The 20,899-nt window shown below is 38.1% G+C and overlaps 2 protein-coding genes across 2 annotated transcripts; both read left to right on the plus strand.

Annotated features, from left to right (window-relative positions):
- Nucleotides 1-1,219: 1,219 nt before the first annotated feature.
- LOC133010039 (phospholipase A2 inhibitor and Ly6/PLAUR domain-containing protein-like) lies at nt 1,220-4,041 on the plus strand. The gene is made up of 6 exons (XM_061077452.1): nt 1,220-1,271; nt 1,652-1,753; nt 1,852-2,019; nt 2,137-2,253; nt 3,710-3,863; nt 3,957-4,041. Exons 1-6 carry the CDS (start codon nt 1,220-1,222, stop codon nt 4,039-4,041), a joined length of 678 nt encoding a protein of 225 aa, XP_060933435.1.
- A 9,117-nt stretch (nt 4,042-13,158) lies between these two features.
- Nucleotides 13,159-15,513, plus strand: LOC133010024 (phospholipase A2 inhibitor and Ly6/PLAUR domain-containing protein-like). The gene is made up of 6 exons (XM_061077429.1): nt 13,159-13,210; nt 13,593-13,691; nt 13,790-13,957; nt 14,084-14,200; nt 15,167-15,322; nt 15,431-15,513. The coding sequence occupies exons 1-6, from the start codon at nt 13,159-13,161 to the stop codon at nt 15,511-15,513; spliced, it is 675 nt and encodes a 224-aa protein (XP_060933412.1).
- The last annotated feature ends 5,386 nt before the right edge of the window (nt 15,514-20,899 follow it).

Below are 20,899 nucleotides of genomic sequence, written 5' to 3' on the forward strand. Positions count from 1 at the left end.
ATGTAAAATAAAGTTTAAAAAAGCCCTTACCAGTTTTTCATACATTTCTTTATTCAAACACCGTACTTGTAAATATATTTATATTTTAATTGTGTGATTAATCATGATTAATCACAGCCTGTTGACATGATTAACTTGATTAACTTTTTGAATCGATTAACAGCACTAATATATATATGTTTAGTTTCTCTATAAAAATTGAAGGTGTCAACCTTACTTTGTAAAGTGCTGTGTGATAATATAGCTAACGAATTGGCGCAACGAAAAACAAGAAACACATGTGACGTGTGATAATTGTAAGAACCTTTTTTTAGGTCTGACTGACAGGAGAGCTTCTTCCAGTCAAATCTTATGCACAACATGGTTATTGAATTTTGAATAAGACATTTTTTAAAAATGATTTATTATAATTACAAATTATATTTTAAATTATATATTTTGGAATTGGAGATACATGAAATCAAACAACAAAACTGTAATGTAACAATATGATGCTCACTTATGTCTGGATACTTAAATGATCCTGAGGGAAATGTAGGTCTATGTTTTATGCTTTTTGTTTTTGGTGCAAAATCCTAAACAGGTTAACAGTGACGAAGTTAAAATGGGTGTTTTTAGGTGTGTTTAGGTGTGTTGACCTGTTTTCTTCTGTGACAAAAGAGAGACTGACAAAAGACAACGGGCAAAAACAGAACCACATACAATATGAGGAAGGGAGGAAGTATGATTTGCATCATTGCTTCTCCTGTAATAACACTCCAAGAGGTGTTCTGACACACACAAATTGGGTGATCAAGGCAAAAACAATTTCATATATGTGAACAGTGTTTGTATGTTATATATATCTATCTATCTATCGATATACATATTGAAATCTAGATACTTAAATTATCCTGAGGGAAATGTAGGTCTATGTTTTATGCTTTTTGTTTTTGGTGCAAAATCCTAAACAGGTTAACAGTGACGAAGTTAAAATGGGTGTGTTGTCGTGTGTTGTCGTGTGTTGTCGTGTGTTGTCGTGTGTTGTCGTGTGTTGTCGTGTGTTGACGTGTTTTTCTCTGTGACAAAAGAGAAACTGACAGTTGGAATGATGACACTTTTAAAATGGAAACACGCCCAATCCCTGAGATATTAGGCGTTCATCACCTGTAGAGTATATAAAGTGCCTCCGTGTTGATGAGAGGTCGTATGAGGAATCTGCTGAACTTACCTGATCATCATGATGAAGCTGCTTCTTTCTCTGACTCTCATCTGGGCGCTCTCCAGCACAGGTAACTAATTATCTCTACAATACTGATTCAGCATCTACAACACAACCTCTTTTAAATCTACTTTTAAAAACTTTAACAATAATATTCACAGCTGTTTTTTCCACTTAAAAGAAGTAATTTAATGTCCTTGAAAATATAAGGAGGCTCTATTGATCATCAGAGGAAAAATTCATAAGTTACAGTACAGCAGTACAAGAAACAGACTAAACAGGTAGGAAGCAGATTAAATAATCAGAGCATGTATGTAGTGTCTATTTAAATTTAAATTAAAACACATATGTCTGAAACTCCTTTTGAACAGTAAGACGATTTTTGAGCCTTTATGAACCACAATTAAGATCAGATCAACATATCACTGATTATTTTTCTCCACATTGCAGGTGAAGCACTTGTGTGTGAAACTTGCACAGATGCTACCTGTTCAACCACAGCAGCAGTTACATGTCTCACAGGCACGATGTGTATCACAGCTTCCATTCAAGGTAAACTTCTCTACAAGTTACTTTCCAGTGAAATACATGTTCTGCAAAGTGACGTGTGCTTTCCATCACCATTAACAAACTTCACTTTGACTCTGCAGCCGTTTCATCTGGGACTCCTGGACAGCAAATCACCAAGGCCTGTGCCCCCCCGTCCCTGTGTCCAGCCACAGGCTCTCAGACATTTTCAGTTAACTTGGGTGTTTTGAGTGCTCTTGTAAGTGCTACATGCTGCAACACAGACAGCTGCAACTCCAACACTCTGCCTTGTAAGTAGATGTAGATGACTTTTATTAATCTGCATCCTTCTCCTGACATGTTCTGTTTTTAATCCATAACACTTCCATCTTCCTAACATAAACAGTATTGTTTTTTGTCTGTTTCAGTCCCTGTGGTTCCAGCAGATAACAGTCTACAGTGTCACGTTTGTAACCCCGTCACCTCTGTCTGCAGCTCTTCACTACAATGTAGGGGAACAGAGGATCGCTGCTTTCAAGCCAGTGGTAAGTCTTCTTCTAATATACTGCATTTAAACAAAGAGCACTTCAAACCTATTCTACTACCTTTAAGTATTTTTAACATATTCATACTAAAGAGTGAAGAGTTAAGATATATTTACTCATGTACTAAACTTTTAAAGCACTTTAATTAAATATGTATTAATGATCCATAACATTAGAGATTAAAAACTAGTTAAAATTAGTTTCATGTTGACCAGTTGACTAAACTATTGATTATTTCTCAGTTAATCTGTTTGTTATTTTCCATCACGATTTCCTGGAGCTCAACTTGATTATAAAAGTACAGAAGTGTATCAGATTCACTTGAAAAAAAAGGCCTATTTTTCTTAGATAATTATCTCAAAAATTAAAAATAACTTTCAATTAAAAAATGTATAAAAGGTAACTTTTTCTTAATTGTAATTGTAATGTAGTATGTTTATTAAGTTACATTTTGCATGGAGGTTTCGCATCTTTTGTTTGGCACAATTTATTGTATTAGTGCCATGACGTATAGCATAGCTTAAAACTGTCAGACTCTCCTTCTGTATAAATAACAAAAGACTAACAAACAAAATATTTGAATTATGGACAAAAATGAAAACTATCCTTTATATAGCTGAAGCAAAACCCCCGAAAAAAGGGTGAGACTTACAACTGATGTTTTCAGGTTTATTTGAAACTTCCCTAAACAACACCGTAAGAGCTTGAACCTCTTTGGAGGGTCGCTTAAACATAAAACTTTTCCTTTGTGAGGTTACAGACTCATAACAGTAATTCAGTGTCTAAACAGAATTTTCCATTTCAAGTCATTGCATTAGGCTCCTGTATAAAAATCTCTTGCTTTGTCCACACATTTTTTTTGCTAATTTTGAGAATTTCTTTGATTCCAAAATGACTTAAATGAACAACTCTTTGTTTTAATTATCATTGAACTAAGAAATGGTAACAGCTTTGAAAACATGAGATAAATACTGCACAACAATAGACACTGAGCAAACTCATTAATTGAGTTAGATTTAGTTCAACATGTTGACTGATGTGACGAATGTTTAAATTGTGGACTTGCTTCTTTCACTGAGACAAGTAACTGAACATCAGACTGAAACACAGTGTTCTGCTGCCCTCTGCTGGTTGAAAGCTTCAGTCCTGTATCACCTCTGAAAACAACCAGTGTAGTTGAAGGGTGTGGTTGGATTGGATCACACATATTCTCTGTTGCACACGTGAGAACATAAAACAGTGAAATCAGTGATGTCACGTGGTCCTGAAGTACACGTTCACATGTCAGTAATAAGGTGCGATGTTAAAATAATGCACAACTGTAACCATGGCAACAACTACTGTTAAACTACTGTCATCAAAATACATTTCCTGAAGAATTCAAGTTGCTCTTAAAGTGAAGAATTCTCTCTGAAATTGTCCAACTAACAAACCTACGATTGTGTTTCATCTTTAGTGACTAATGGGGCCGGCACTTCTCCAGCTTTTGGCTGTGCATCTACAAATCTGTGTGCAGCTGCTGCCAGCCTGGGGTCACTGCCTTTCATTCAAAGTGTTGGTTCCATTGCCAGTGGACCAGTCTGTTGTGGGACTAGTTTGTGTAACACTCTCACTACAACGACAACAACCACTACCCCTACGACAACAACCACTGCCCCAACAACAACAACCACTACCCCAACAACAACCACTACCCCTACGACAACAACCACTGCCAGTGATGCCTGTTGTGTCAGAATGGGAATGCTGCATCTGCTGATTGGACTCCTCATTTTCATCCTATTTTAGATTTCAGAACAAAAATGGATGAACCTTTGAATCAACTGAGAGAACCTTTAGAAGTCTGGTCTTTGGTTTACTTGCTGCCATCTTTGATTGGTGGTCAAACAGATTATAAAATACATATTTAGTCAAAAGGGGATAGGGTCTGGGTGAAGTTAAAGTGAGCTAAGTCAGCACCAATGATATAGACAGACGCACACAAAACTTTAATTTAACTTTTAATCAGTTCGTTAGCCTTAATTTAGGTGACACATAAAGAGTTTCACAGGAACATACTCACTGGGGATTTCAATAATGACACAAATTTTGGTTTTCACATTAGATTGAGGCCACAAAAGACGGAAATGATGATAAATGTGTGTTATTAAACAAAAAAAGAAAAATATTTACTGTGTTATATGTTGTAATCATTCATTAAAACAACTATAAAACAACTTTATTTCTGCTGTCAATCTCCTTTTTGATAAAATCATATCGGGACCAGCTTCATCAAATAACAAAGGTTAAGTTTTCCCAGCTTCTTTTGTAGAGAAACCATTTCTATTCTTCATTTGGACATAAATACAGAGAATGGTATTTTAAATGTTTATGACACAGCAGCAGGATGTGTCACAATCCTCTTCCTGTCCTTGAGTAAGATAAACTTAAACAATAATTTAAAATGTAGAAAACTTATATTTGAGATGATAAAACTATAAATTATCTAACTCCCTCGTCCTCCTCCTCCACTGCTGGACCCACAACTTCAATGTGTTGAATCTTTCCGAGTCTTTTCATTAACTAAAATATGGCATTAGGTTTATTAATATGTTGTTTTTATTCTGGGTCAGTCATATAGATGGAGAGAGGCTAAAACAGGAAGAGTAGATTTTTAGAGTTGTGAACTTTATCATATTTTGTTTTCTTTTTAAAGACCTAACAAATTCAAGTTAATTTTTCTTGATGTGTAATATTCTTTTATTTTTTAACAGTCAGTGAAAAACAAAAGGTTTGTTTTCTGTGTGTGACCTAGTTGCTAAGTTGATGATGACATTGTTTGGTGCATCCCAGTGAATGTTGAGCTAAATTATACATTTTGCCTTTTAAAAGGTAAAGCATGTATCTGTAATACACAGTTTTATTAATTAACATTTGTTGTTCTGGCTTGAAACACATTCAACTGACAGTTACTTAATGTTGAATAATGTGAATAATTGACACAGGCTCCTTTAATTGCTTTTCACAGATCCCTAAAATGTATGTTCGGCAGGAGAATGAAACACATGCAGCTGATGCAGTAACTTAAAAAGACTCAGTGGGGCAGGAGTTCACAAAGACAAAAGGCTGGAAGAGAGAGAGAGTCATCAAATCAATGTTTCACCCTTTTGTGAAGCACTTTGTTAAGAAACTTTGTAACTTTGTTAAGAAAAGTGCTGTACAAATTAAGATGGCTAGAAGTATTTGCACATCCACACAATATGTCAACATTATCCTGCTTAAAAATTATTGATCTTGCATATTCTGTCTTTTGGTGGAGCCTAAGATTTGACATTTGACTTGAGACGCCACCAGGAAGAAAGAATCTCACTAAATTCAGAGCACAATTCACCTTTAACTGGGAATATTACTGGGGATCGCAAACAGTTAAGGTAAAAAAAGAGATTTACAATAATATGAGAGCCATTTCTGTTTGACCTAAATCGAGGGAGATATGTTCAGTCAAAGTCCCGGTGTCATGGTTATTTGTTTAAGTTTGATGTTTCCTGGTTTATTTTGTAGTTCTGTTCTGTCTGAAATCACCCACTCATTCAATAACCCTACTTTACTATAAAGGATCTTCTGTATAGAGCACTATATAGTGAGCTCATTAGAAAACCCCACAATACATTTCAGATGTTTATTTTACACTAAGGATAAATACTTTGAGGCAAAAAACATTGAATGATCATCTTTAAATGTTAAGTCGGCAGCAGCAGAAGTATTGCAGGTTATTGTTTATCCTGCTGTAATACTATTTCCACATGAGTGAATATCTTTTATCAACTCTCCTCCTATCTTAACCACAATAACCTTCTTGACACTCACCAGTCTGGTTTCAAGGCCTCTCAACTGAGACTGCCCTCCTTGCTGTCTCTGAGCAGCTTCACACTGCTAGAGCTGCCTCTCTCTCCTCTGTCCTTATCCTTCTAGACCTCTCTGATGCATTTGACACAGTGAACCACCAGATCCTGATTTCCTCCCTTCAGGACCTGGGTGTCTCAGGCTCTGCTCTCTCCCTGCTCTCATCCTACCTCAATGACGGCACTTACCGGGTAAGTTGGAGAGGATCTGTGTCTGAACCTTTTCCTCTCACTACTGGGGTCCCTCAAGGTTCTGTCCTGGGTCCCCTCCTCTTCTCTCTCGGCTCTGTCATTCACTCACATGGCTTTTCCTACCATAGCTATGCTGATGACAACCAACTAATCCTCTCTTTTCCCTGATCTGAAACACAGGTAGCAGCACGAATCTCTTCCTGTCTGACTGACGTCTCTCAGTGGATGACCGCTCACCACCTGGAAATTAACCTTGACAAGACTGAACTACTTTTCCTTCCAGAGAAAGACTCTCCCACCCACGACCTGACTATAAACTTTGACAACTCTGTGTTAACCCCCGCTCAGACTGCTAGGAACCTGGGTGTGACACTCGACAGCTGACTCTCCCTCACTGCCAACATATCTCTAACAACACTTTCCTGTAGATTCATGCTATACAACATCAGGAGAATACGCCCCCTTCTCACTCAGAATGCGGTGCAGGTGCTGGTCGAGGCCCTGGTCACCTGAAGCCTAGACTACTGTTACTTCCTACTGGCAGGTCTTCCTGCTAGTGCCATCCGACCTCTGCAGCTCATTCAGAATGCAGCAGCTCGATTGGTCTTTATCCTAAATTCACTCACACTACTCCACTCCTCCACTCCCTTCACTGGCTACCAGTGGCTGTTTGCACCCGTTTCGAAACATTAGTACTTGGTACCGTACTGCGAAAGGATCCGGTCCAGTCTTCATCCAGGACATGGTCAAACGTTACAACCCAGCCCGTTCACACCGCTTTGCTTCGGCCAATCGGCTTGTTGCTCCCTCACTGCTAAACACTCATCAGAATCACCACTGTTTGCTGTCCTGGCTCCTAAATGGTGGAATGAGCTCCCCATTGACATCCGGACAGCAGAAAGCTTACAAATCCTCTGCCGCAAACTAAAATCACACCTCTTCAGAATATACCTTGAATACAATTTTAAAACTAACAATTTAGTAGCACTTAAATGTCACTTACTTGTTGCACTTTGTAGTTTTGCTCTTTTGAAGACATTTTACTTTCTTGATTCTTGTTGTACTTGTTTTGTACCCTCATGGTTTAATACACTTATTGTGAGTAGCTTTTGATAAAATCATCAGCTAAATGAAATGTAATGCAATGTAATGAACATAGGGACAAAGGGTAAAATTATGGTGCATCTATGGGCAGCACTTTTTCTATGAGGGGCAATTCGGGGTTCAGTATCTTGCCCAAGGACACTCAGGCATTCAGATGAGGAAGACTTCCAGTTCAGTCTCCAAAAGTTAAATTGATTATTTCCCATTGTTTAGGCGTTGTTGGCGTCCTCACACAGAAACAGTTCCCCCCCAAACAAACATTTGAAGCATCTGTGGGAGAAGCTTTATGACCTACCTGAAGAAGAACATACTTTTGATTTCTAAAGGCCAGAGATATAAATAGAGAGGCTATGCCATCAATTCAACAACAGGAGGTGTGGTAATGTTGATAAAGAACATCAACAATACAGCACAACACATTTTAGAGAACAACACGTTAAGTTTTTTAAGCAATTTCTTCACCGACACGATTTTGAGGTCAACAGCAAAAATAACGAATTTGAATGTGAGCCTGAACTAATTCACAGCAGCCATCTTGACCTGGAGTCACATTAAGTCTCTATAGAGCAAGACCTTTGCGTATTGAAATGTCTGTTTGACCATTTCAGGTCATGATGTCTCCAGGTCTATTATCCTGGAAAACATTACAACCAAAGTTACACTGATTCTAAAAGAGAAGAAAAACATTTTAATGGACATTAAACATAACAGAGCACTAAAATATAGTTTTAAACTTCTGATTTCACATGAACCTTTGATGGAGACGATAGTGTTAGAATTAGCTGCGGACAGGACACCTGAGGATACAGCCATGGTCCATTATTACTCTTTGTGTTAAAACCTTGTTAAGCCATGGGGTTTTAATCTTTGTAAAACTATACAGACCACTTTTCCTCGTCGTTTTATTTCTGGGTGACGTCACAGCTGAACTGTTGCCAGCATCATGTTGGCTGCGCTGCTGCTGCTTCTTCTCCAATCTGTTTCCATGTGGTTTGTCTTTAATGATGACGACTGATCACTTGTTGATCAGATGGCATAAAAGTGAAGACTTCCAAACAAACATGAGAGTAAGAGAGAGCGATAGATACAGGGCTGGAAAAAATGTTCAGTGTAGACATTGGAACTACAGTGAAATATCGTATCTGATGCAGCTAACATGGTGTCAAAGTGACAATTACATTTTTTTACCTTAACGCAGAAGTTTGATTAAAATGAGTTAGATGCTTCAATCGCTTGCTCTATGTAACTGGTGAGTGGTTTGTTGAAAAACAGCGTGTTCTTTACTTCGTTAAAGAGAAGAAGAGCCAAACTCAGTTTTGCTCAATTTAAGAATTTATTTAGGAAAGCAATGAACAGGTTACGGCAGAGCAATGGGCTTCCAGTACATTAGGTGTATCAGAGCGCGCTGGACATCCGGTGTCTGTCCATTTTATACAGTAGATCTTCGTTCCTCCCTCCTCGGAAGTGCGCACGCGTAGGACATCCTCCTGGCTTTTGGAATACGGAAGTAGAACAGGGAGACACTCCCCTTGCAATATAGTTGCTAGACAACGAGTTTTACTACAAGAACGTCCTTCAACCTCAGATGCAATGTGGGCCCAAGGTGTTTACAATTGGAGAAAAGATTATTATGTTTCCTGCTTCATCAAAACATTCCTGACTGTGTAAACATTCGCAACAACTTAACCAAAGCAACATACAGAAGTAAGTCAACAACGTCTCTCTGTCTGACCTCCTATCAAGACAGCTGTGAGACTGACCATCAATTTGACGCACACACAATTCTTGTAGATTAAACCTTTAGGAGAGGAAAAGGTTATAATCAAATCATTTGTATGAAGCATAATATCTAGCTAAAACTACTTCTATCTTTATTTTTAAGAGTTCAGTCAGACACAACCTATAGTTAAAAGTTTGAAATCCCAACAGGTTACAATCTTCTTTTAGAAGTGTGGAACTGACTGCAGCTTCAATTGTCCTGATCATTATCTTTATAGACTTTATTGTCGCCTGACGACAATTTGTTTTCACAGTCATGTCAGTACAGTCAACAAGGAAACATTTCAGCTGAGGCCAAACAGAGGCAATTTGCCAAACTTCACATGAAACATAAAAACATTTTCATACAGTTTACATTCATCGTAGCAATTTGTTTAGTGCTGCAATGGCAGAGGGTACGAAGCTCCTACGGAATTGGGCCCTTCTCCGTTTAGGTGATCTGTACCTCCATCCGAATGGCAGTAATGTGAAGCTATGATTAAGGGGGGGGTCGGTGTCGTCTGTTGTGGTGAGTGCTAGGTGTGTGATTTTGGTTGTGGGAAGGCCGATGAAATTAGAGGCCGTCTGTGTGATTGTTTTTGTTGGTCAGAGAGAGCATGTTGGGGGGGGGGGCAACGAGCAGTGCCCTGACTTTACAGATGATAAAGTCTAAGAGTTTATCTCCAATATTCATCAGGAAACCTTTAAAATATTAAGAATTCTAAAGAGAGTTTGGTGGATTTTTTACAGCAGCAGCTGGTATCATGGGTAATATCCAGTGTTGTGTTTCAGTCCAGTGTGAGCGACTACACAGTCAGAGCTCCACAATGAGAGACTCTGTGGTTTTTTAAAATTATTTCATCGCTCGCACACGGATCCCAAGTGTGTGTCCACTGTCCAGGGAACACATCATAGTCTGTCAAACCCACTTTCAGAGTGCATATATCACACACATCAAGGACTATGAAGTAAACACACACACACACACATATCAAGGGCTGTGATTAACACACTCACATGTACTCTTCCCTCAGGGACTGAAACTGATAAAAAAAAATCTAGTTTTTTACTGTAAATATGTTTTTACTCCTTTTCTAAGCGCTTCTCTTTTAATTCAGTATGTCTTAACCCAATTGAATTTAACTTTGCTACAAGTTACTTTGCAGGTCAATATTCTACAAACCCTATGTTGTGCTTATAAATGCAACACAGTAGTAATTAAGGTCACTCTGTTTAAAATTAGCCTCAACTCTGCAAAATTCAAGGTGTAGATGTTTCTTTCATTGCAATAATGGTAAAACTATATGATGATTAACTTAAATTTAACCCACTAATACTGAATTTTGTTCGGTGTATAGTCTACTAAAAATAACAGGATAGTGTAATATCATATAAATATTGTAGGAGCCATATTAACCTAACTTTTAACTATTAACTTATCTTTCTTTATTAGCCATGCATGTATGTGTGTGTGTGTGTGTGTGTGAGAGTGACACTGTGTCTGTAGGTGTTTTTACCCCACCTACAGGACACCTGAACTGAACCTGAGATGCGGAGGGTGAAGCCAAGAGGAAAGGCTTAAAGAGCCAGCCACGAGAGCATCTGGGCTTGGCTGAGGAAGGCAACACTTTTTTGACCATGTTTTGTGACGTTCGATGTGCTCTACGAGAGACTCTTTAGTTTAATGTATTTAGCTACTCCTCATCTTTTATACATGCGTCAGGATCAAACCCAACTCAGCCACCAGTAGCAGTTAAATAGAAATTGCTGCTACAAATATTATTAACACATATTTATTTAATCCTTTTTATGCTACTGCATCAAGATGTATTAACAAACAGGTTACCAGTTTGACAACATTCCAGATGATAAATGACAAGAAGTGTATGTAACATGTAGGGATGTCCGATATTGACTTTTTTCCGATATCCGATATTCTCCAAATTCTTAATTTCCGATACCGATTTCAACCGATATGGTATACCGATATACATATGCAGGCGTTTTTTCCCCCAGACTAATTTTAGGTCCCATCACATTATTTTCTGCCATACATTGTCTATAAAAAAATAAGGAAACTACTTCAACTTATGGAAAAGTTCCATATTTATTAACATTTTGTCAACAGATTGGATTATCATACTTTTCCTGAGATCATCCTGACAATGCCCATTACAACTAGGACAAATCTGATTTCTTCACAAATTGTAAAAAAACAAAACAACAACATTGTTGTCCTGTACAACTTCATACAGCATTTAAAGTAAACATGTGTAGTGTAGGACAGCCTACTGAAAACAAATTTCTATGAGGTACAACAAACAACACTTTTGGAATGAGGTAAAGTGCACACAAAGGAAATAAAAGGGCAAAGATATAGCCTAGAGACAGACTCAGTCCTTAGCCCATTACTTGGACTAATACAGTATTTGTCAATTTAAAATATAAACTGGGCTCAATCAGCCCTGCTAAACATGAGCAAAAACACAACCTGTAATATTAATGTGGTGTGCAATAAAAACAAGAAAGGCACACAGTTCAGTTCAAACCTTCCAGAGTAGTAAACGAAGTTCTCCTTTTGTCCAGAAAATTATGCTGAAAGATTGATGGGCCATATGTAACTGTCCATAACTTGGCTAAAACAATCATTACAAATATAAACCGTTTCTTTCTGCCCTCTCTTTCATAATGAATAACAAAAAATGTGCAAATAAAAAAGGCACAAAACTAAAAACAGCTTCAGTTGAAAGAAGCAAACATAAATTAGAGTGCAACGACTTAAAGTGCTCTAATTCTCATCCTCGTACTACTGTTTAAGAGGGAGATTTTTCTGAATGAAAATAAGCATCTCAGCATTGTCGCAATGTATACGATTCCTCTTCTCGTCGATGACATGCGAGACAGCACTGAACAGCCGTTCGCTGTCTACACTGGTGCAGGGTGCAGTGAGGTACTTGCGTGCTACACGGGCAAGAGCAGGGAAGCTGACTGTTTGAGCGACAGTTGCGTTGTTTTCTGCAGGGAGTCCTTTCCTCGTTGTTGTTTTGCCTTACTTTGCTGCAAAAACGCTTCGTGTGCCTCGGGGTGGTTCTTCTTAATGTGACAGATTAAATTCGAAGTGTTGAATGACGAAGCCTTGCTCCCCCCTCGCATGACATGCGCCTCACAATCTTTACAAACCGCAAATCTGCTATCCGCAGGTGAAACGTTTAAAATATTCCAGACCGCAGACATTTTGTGAAGCAACTAGCGGGCAACCTGTTAGCCACACTAACCACACTCTTCTGTTGTTGTTTTGGTTCCAGGTGCGGTTTGTTGATGTCATCAATTGCGCGCCGGTAAATGTCAGGACCCAACAAGCAGCAGCGCAACCCAGGCATTATAATCGGTTTTCATTATCGGTGGAAAATCCGATAACGATATGAACAGATATTAAAAAAATAGGCTAATATCGGCCGATATTATCGGCCGACCGATATTATCGGACATCCCTAGTAACATGTGTTCATTGTAAAAACAGCTTTCATATTTATTTAGAGTTCTGAGATACATGAAGTCAAAACTCTTAATGAAAGATTCTGCTATTCAGAGAAAGTCTGTTTAAGTAAGCCGTATCAAATACATTCATATATATATATATATATATATATATATATATATATATATATACTGTACATTTGGATACTTAAATGATCCTGAGAGAAATGTAGGTCTATGTTTTATGCTTTTGTTTTTGGTGGACAATCCTTAAGAGGTTAACAGTGACAAAGTTAAAATGGGTGTGTTGTCGTGTGTTGACCTACTTTCCTCTGTGACAACAGAGAAACTGACAGTTGGAATGATCACGCTGTACAAATAGAAACACGCCCAATCCCTGAGATATTAGGCGTTCATCACCTGTAGAGTATATAAAGTGCCTCCGTGTTGATGAGAGGTCGTATAAGGAATCTGCGGAATTTACCTGATCATCATGATGAAGCTGCTTCTTTCTCTGACTCTCATCTGGGCGCTCTACAGCACAGGTAACTAATTATCTCTACAATACTGATTCAGCATCTACAACACAACCTCTTTCAAATCTACTTTTAAAAACTTTAACAATAATATTCACAGCTGTTTTGTCCACTTAAAAGAAGTAATGTAATGTCCTTGAAAATATAAGGAGGCTCAATCTATCCTCAGAGGAGAAATTCATAAGTTACAGTAGAGCAGTACAAGAAACAGACTAAACAGGTAGGAAGCAGATGAAATAATTTAGAGTCATGTATGAAGTGTCTATTTATATAAAAAGTACAACCCATATGTCTGAAACTCCTTTTGAACAGTAAGACGATTTTTGAGCCTTTATGAACCACAATTTAGATCAGATCAACATATCACTGACTATTTTTCTCCACATTGCAGGTGAAGCACTTGTGTGTGAAACCTGCAATGGTGCCTGTTCAACCACAGCAGCAGTTACATGTCCCACAGAAACGATGTGTATCACAGCTTCCATTCAAGGTAAACTTCTCTACAAGTTACTTTCCAGTGAAATACATGTACTGCAAAGTGACGTGTGCTTTCCATCACCATTAACAAACTGCACTTTGACTCTGCAGCCGTTTCATTTGGGACTCCTGGACAGCAAATCTACAAGGCCTGTGCCCCCCCCACCCTGTGTCCAGCCACAGGCTCTCAGACATTTTCAGTTAACTTGGGTGTTTTGAGTTCACTTACAAATGCTACATGCTGCAACACAGACAGCTGCAACTCAGACACTCTGGATTGTAAGTAGATGTAGATGACTATCTTAATAATCTGCATCCTTCTCCTGACATGTTCTGTTTTTAATCCATAACACTTCCATCTTCTCTCTGACTCTAATAATTGGTATAATTTTTTGTCTGTTTCAGTCCCTGTGGTTCCAGCAGGTAACAGTCTTCAGTGTCACGTTTGTAACCCCGTCACCTCTGTCTGCAGCTCTTCAGTACAATGTAGGGGAACAGAGGATCGCTGCTTTCAAACCAGTGGTAAGTCTTCTTCTAATATACTGCATTTAAACAAAGATTACTTCAAACCTATTCTACAACCTTTAAGTATTTTTAAACATATTCATACTAAAGAGTGAAGAGTTAAGATATATTTACTCTTGTACAAAACTTTTAAAGCACTTTAATTAAATATGTATTAATGATCCATAACATTAGAGATTAAAGACATACTTTTTACTGCCTTATGTCTTTTTATGAAAAGTTTATTTTCTCATCATAAGATCATCATAATGTTTTTGAATTAAAGAGCACAAAGGAGATAAAGTAGTTCAAATTAGGTAATTCTTGACCAGTTGACTAAACTATTGATTATTACTTATTGATTATGCAAGCGTATTAGATTCACTTGAAAAAATAGCCCTATTTTTCTTAGATAATTATCTATAAAATTAAAAAAACTGTTTCTTGGATAATTGTAATCCAGTATTTTGATTAAGTTACATTTTGCATGGATGTTTCGCATCTTTTTTTGGCACGATGTCTTGTATTAGCGCCATGATGTACAGCGTCGCTTAAAACTGTCAGACTCTTCGTCTGTATAAATAGCAAAAGACTAACAAAGGAAATATTTGAATTATGGACAAAAATTAAAACTATCCTTTATCTATCTGTAGCATATCCCCTGAAAGATGGTCGAGACTTTCAACTGATGTTTTCAGGTTCATTTGAAACTTCCCTAAACAACACCGTTTGCGTCAAGGGTCGCTAAAACATAGAAATTTTCCTGTGTGTAGTTACAGATTCATAACAGTTAGTCCGTGTCTATAGAGGAAATATAATTTCAAGTGAATGCATTATGCTTCCGTATAAAAGTTTTATGTTCTCACACATGTTAAACTACTGTCATCGAAATACATTTCCTCGTGAATTCAAGTTACTTTTAAAGTGAAAAATTCACTCTGAAATTGTCCAACTAACAAACCTACGATTGTGTTTCATCTTTAGTGACAAATGGAAAGGTCACTTCTACAGCTATTGGCTGTGCATCTGCAAATCTGTGTGCAGCTGCTGCCAGCCTGGGGTCACTGCCTTTCATGCAAGGTGTTGGTACCAATATCAGTGGACCAGCATGTTGTGAGACTAGTTTGTGTAACACTCTCACTACGACAACCACTACCCCAACGACAACTACAGCAGCAACTGCCCAAAGTACAGCTACTTCTGCCACCACATCTGTAATAACCTCGACACAAGCAGCAACAACTTCACCAACCACTGCCAGTGATGCATGTTGTGTCAGAATGGGAATGCTGCATCTGCTGATTGGACTTCTCATTTTCATCCTATTTTAGATTTCAGAACAAAAATGGATTTTTGAATCCACTGGAAGTCAAATTTAGTCAAAAGGGGATAGGGCCTTGGTGAAGTTAAAGTGAGCTAAGTCAGCACCAATGATATAGACAGACGCACACAAAACTTTAAATCAGTTTGTTAGCCTTAACTTAAGTGACCCATAAGGAGTTTCACAGGAACATACTCACTGGGGATTTCAATAATGACACAAATTGGGTTTTCACATTAGATTGAGGCCACAAAAGACGGAAATGATGATAAATGTGTGTTATTAAACAAAAAAAGAAAAATATTTACTGTGTTATATGTTTTAATCATTCATTAAAACAACTATAAAACAACGTTATTTCTGCTTCATCAAATAACAAAGGTTAAGTTCTCCCAGCTGCTTTAGTAGAGAAACCATTTCTATCTTCATTTGGACATAAATACAGAGAATGTTCATTTTAATGTTTATGACACAGCAGTAGGATGTGTCATAACCCTTTTCTTGTCCTTGAGTAAGATAAACTTAAACAATAATTAAAATATAGAAACCTTATGATATTTGGTATTGACATCAGAGATGATACAACTTTCATTAACTTGTGAACATATCGCATTAGGTTTATTAATATGTTGCTTTTATTCTGGGTCAGTCATATAGATGGAGAGAGGCTAAAACAGGAAGAGTAGATTTTTAGAGGTGTGAATTTTATCATATTTTGTTAAATAATGTCTTCTTTTTAAACACCTAACAAATTCAACTTAACTTTTGTTGATGTGTAATATTCTTTTATTTTTTAACAGTCAGTGAAAAAAGTAAAGGTGTGTTTTCTGTGTGTGACCCAGTTGCTAAGTTGATGATGACAATGTTTGGTGCATCCCAGTGAGTGTTCAGCTAAATAATGAAATTCTCCTTTTAAAGATAAAGCATGTATCTGTAATACACCGTTTTATTAATTAACATTTGTTGTTTTGGCTTGAAACATATGTTTAACTGACAGTTACTTAATGTTGAATGATGTTAATATTTGACACAGGCTCCTTTAAGAGCTTTTCACAGATCCCTAAAATGTATGTTCGGCAGGAGAATGAAACACATGCAGCTGATCAGTAACTTAAAAAGACTCAGGAGTTGGGCAGGAGTTGACAAAGACAAAAGGCTGGAAGAGAGAGAGAGTCATCAAATCAATGGTTCACACTTTTGTGAAGCACTTTGTAACTTTGTTAAGAAAAGTGCTGAACGAATAAAGATGGCTAGAAGTATTTGCACATCCACACGATATGTCAACATTTTCTTAGAGGAAGAAGAATAAAGAATCTGAAACACATTGTGAATGGACTAATACCTATAATAAAATATATCCTGGCTTATTCTTTAATGATCTTGCATATTATTATAAGAAGTGTTATTTTACATTTAGGATAAATACTTTGAGGCAAAAAACATTGAAGGATTATCTTAAAATGTTAAGTCGGCCGCAGCAGAAGTATTGCAGGTTATTGTTTATCCTGCTGTAATACTATTTCCACATGAGTGAATATCTTTTATCAACTCTCTTCCTATCTTAACCACAATATACTATAAACTTTGACAACTCTGTGTTAACCCTCACTCAGACTGCTAGGAACCTGGGTGTGACACTCGACAGCTGACTCTCCCTCACTGCCAACATATCTCTAACAACACTTTCCTGTAGATTCATGCTGTACAACATTAGGAGAATACGCCCCCTTCTCACTCAGAATGCGGTGCAGGTGCTGGTCGAGGCCCTCATCTGATCAGGATTTAATCCAATCCAGGTGGATTAATCCTGTCGGATCATTTTGAAATACCGGCCCCTGGGGCCGGTATTTCAAAACTTGTAATCCAGATCAGAATGATCCGGATAACCAAATCCCCCTGTCCTCAGCCACGGATCAACCTGATCTATCCCGGTATTTCAAAACTTTGCTGGATTGGATCAGAGTGATCCTGATACCGGCAGATTGGGATGTCCAAATCCGTCCCGCCCCCTGGCTCACAGACAGGAAACAGGAAATGGAGCCAACATTTTACAGAAAAAGGAGAAGCTAGCTCAACTATTGTCTCTGAATTAAAGTATAATCTTAGCCAGTGTTGATGCGTCCTCAGACTAGATGAAAGGCAATCATTATATTGAGTTAACCAATTATGTAAATCAGCACAAAGTTGAAAGAAGAGCTCGGCGATCTCTAATTAAGCAGGTTCGGCTTAGGTGGAAAAACTTAAAGCAAAAGGCTACGAAGGACCATTCTGAGGCGAAAAAACCCCAAACAGGGAACAAGTCCATAAAACGTGGGGAGTTCACTGATACGGTTTTGGACATCATAGGAGGTGAGAGTTCCCAAGCCTTGTTTGGAATACTGCCAGCTGGTACAGGGGAGTCAATCGACCCCACAGAGCCTCTGAACCTGTCTGCTGAATTGGTCACCCTCACCCCTGTGGAGCTGGCATTTGAAGAGCCCAGCACAAGCCAGAGCCCTGTCTTGGAGGAGATGTGGAATCCACCACCACCACCACCACCATGTAAGCGCAAAAGGCAAGCTGAGAAGGGTGATGGCTACAATGAACTACTGAAGGTGGAAACGGAACGGGCTCAGCAACAAATAATTCTAACAAATGAACAAATCAAACTAACACTTCTTAAACAAGAAGAAGTGAAGTTAAGAATTCAGTTGCTGGAAAAGCAGTTAAAAGACTGAAATGTATACTGCATAGTTTAACACTGTTTGTTTAATAAATCACATTGGAGTTTGTAATGTCACTTACACGCAGTAGTGTAATGTTTATTCTGTGTTGCACTTCTGACGCTGATTTGTTAAAGCATTGCAGTGAACAGCGTGCATGTTTGCAGAAAAAAAAAGGAACGTGAAAAGGAAATAAACATTGATCAAACAGCAGTGAAGCTTAGTTGTATTAAACAAAGAACTTTGGGAGCAGTTACACTTCAACTGTTCAAATCTTAACATGTAATCTCCCTCAAATCCACCTCTGAGGTGGGATCAGGGTGATCCTGATTTTTAGGATCAAACTGATCCAGATTTCCCACTTAAATTTTGAAATACTCAACAGCAGCTTTTAATCCGGATCAAAGGCAGGATTGGATTGCCAAATCTGAATCTGAATCTTCAGGATCAGATTTGCTTTGAAATACCCGTTTTTAGGATCTGATCAGGATTTAATCCAATCCAGGTGGATTAATCCTGTCGGATCATTTTGAAATACCGGCCCCTGATGCCTAGACTACTGTTACTTCCTACTGGCAGGTCTTCCTGCTAGTGCCATCCGACCTCTGCAGCTCATTCAGAATGCAGCAGCTCGACTGGTCTTTAACCTAAATTCACTCACACTACTCCGCTCCTCCACTGGCTACCAGTGGCTGTTTGCACCCGTTACAAAACATTAGTACTTGGTACCGTGCTGCGAAGGGATTCGGTCCAGTCTTCATCCAGGACATGGTCAAACGTTACAACCCAGCCCGTTCACACCGCTTTGCTTCGGCCAATCGGCTTGTTGCTCCCTCACTGCTAAACACTCATCAAAATCACCACTGTTTGCTGTCCTGGCTCCTAAACGGTGGAATGAGCTCCCCATTGACATCCGGACAGCAGAAAGATTACAAATCCTCTGCCGCAAACTAAAATCACACCTCTTCAGAATATACCTTGAATACAATTTTAAAACTAACAATTTAGTAGCACTTAAATGTCACTTACTTGTTGCACTTTGTAGTTTTGCAGAGATTTTACTTTCTTGATTCTTGTTGTACTTGTTTTGTACCCTCATGGTTTAATGCACTTATTGTGAGTAGCTTTTGATAAAATCATCAGCTAAATGAAATGTAATGCAATGTAATGAATATAGGGACAAAGGGTAAAATGACAGTGCATCTATGGGCAGCACTTTTTCTATGAGGGGCAATTCGGGGTTCAGTATCTTGCCCAAGGACACTCCGGCATTTAGATGAGGAAGACTTCCAGTTCAGTCTCCAAAAGTGAAATTGATTATTTCTCATTTTTTAGGCGTTGTTGGCGTCCTCACACAGAAACAGTTCCCCCCCAAACAAACATTTGAAGCATCTGTGGGAGAAGCTTTATGACCTACCTGAAGAAGAACATACTTTTGATTTCTAACGGCCAGAGATATAAATAGAGAGGCTATGCCATCAATTCAACAACAGGAGGTGTGGTAATGTTGATAAAGAACATCAACAATACAGCACAACACATTTTAGAGAACAACACGTTAAGTTTTTTAAGCAACTTCCTCACTGTCACGATTTTGAGGTCAACGGCAAAAATAACAATTGAATGTGAGCCTGAACTAATTCACAGCAGCCATCTTGACCTGGAGTCACATTAAGTCTCTGTAGAACAAGAACTTTGCGAATTAAATGTCTGTTTGACCATTTCAGGTCACGATGTCTCCAGGTCTATTATCCTGGAAAACAGTTCAACCAAAGTTACACTGATTCTAAAAGAGAAGAAAAATATTTTAATGGACATTAAACACAACAGAGCACTAATATAAAGTTTTAAACTTCTGACTTCACATGAACCTTTGATGGAGACGATAGTGTTATAATTAGCTGTGGACAGGACACCTGAGGATACAGCCATGGTCCATTATTACTCTTTGTGTTAAAACCTTGTTAAGCCATGGTGTTTTAATCTTTTTAAAACTATACAGACCACTTTTCCAAGTCGTTTTATTTCTGGGTGACGTCACAGCTGAGTGTGAGGACACACTCGACGACTTCTTGGGAGGTCAAAGCTAATGTTGTACAATGTGCAGCAGTTGGGATAAAACTGAATGAGTGAAGGTGAGGCTGGGTCTTCTGTCTCACACACAAGATTATATGATTTCATCATTTAAATAATAAAATGGTGAAAAAAGTTCAGAGAATTCAAACTAAGTTTTGTTGCCTAGTAAAATATTTACTGTGGAGGACCAAGTGATTTTAGGCTGAATTAAAGCTTGAAATTCCTGACATAATTTCTTCTGTTCTCATTTGTATAACTAAATTCATGGAATCAAACCTAAGGCAAGTGCTAAGTTGACAAAAAATACATGACGTATGAGACACACCATTGTTTCCCCCGATAATAGTCACATATTAAAGCTGAGTGTCAGAGAGAGAGAGAGAGAGAGAGGTACAAATAGAGAGAGGCTGTGCGTCAGTTCAATAGTCAATATATTTCAACAGGTGTGGCAGTGTACCAGAGCATCAACAATACAGCTGTCTGAGTACCAACCCTTTCTTTATTGACTTTAACAAATAACTTTACTGACGTGCTTTTATTTGTTCTCCTGTCAGATAGACCAGGCAGGTCCACAGCTTGGTATGAATCCTCGGACAATGACACAGCAGCGTGTGAAAT

The sequence above is a fragment of the Limanda limanda genome, chromosome 9 (assembly GCF_963576545.1).
Source record: "Limanda limanda chromosome 9, fLimLim1.1, whole genome shotgun sequence".
Taxonomy (NCBI): Eukaryota; Metazoa; Chordata; class Actinopteri; order Pleuronectiformes; family Pleuronectidae; genus Limanda; species Limanda limanda.

Excerpts from the sequence above, each read along its gene's own strand:
- LOC133010024 (XM_061077429.1), top strand. The coding sequence starts at position 13,159 with ATGATGAAGCTGCTTCTTTCTCTGACTCTCATCTGGGCGCTCTACAGC. Across the intron at positions 13,211-13,592 it reads CTGGGCGCTCTACAGCACAG|GTGAAGCACTTGTGTGTGAA; the intron begins GTAACTAATTAT and ends TCCACATTGCAG. Across the intron at positions 13,958-14,083 it reads CAACTCAGACACTCTGGATT|TCCCTGTGGTTCCAGCAGGT; the intron begins GTAAGTAGATGT and ends TGTCTGTTTCAG.
- LOC133010039 (XM_061077452.1), top strand. The coding sequence starts at position 1,220 with ATGATGAAGCTGCTTCTTTCTCTGACTCTCATCTGGGCGCTCTCCAGC. Across the intron at positions 1,754-1,851 it reads TATCACAGCTTCCATTCAAG|CCGTTTCATCTGGGACTCCT; the intron begins GTAAACTTCTCT and ends TTGACTCTGCAG. Across the intron at positions 2,254-3,709 it reads TCGCTGCTTTCAAGCCAGTG|TGACTAATGGGGCCGGCACT; the intron begins GTAAGTCTTCTT and ends TTTCATCTTTAG.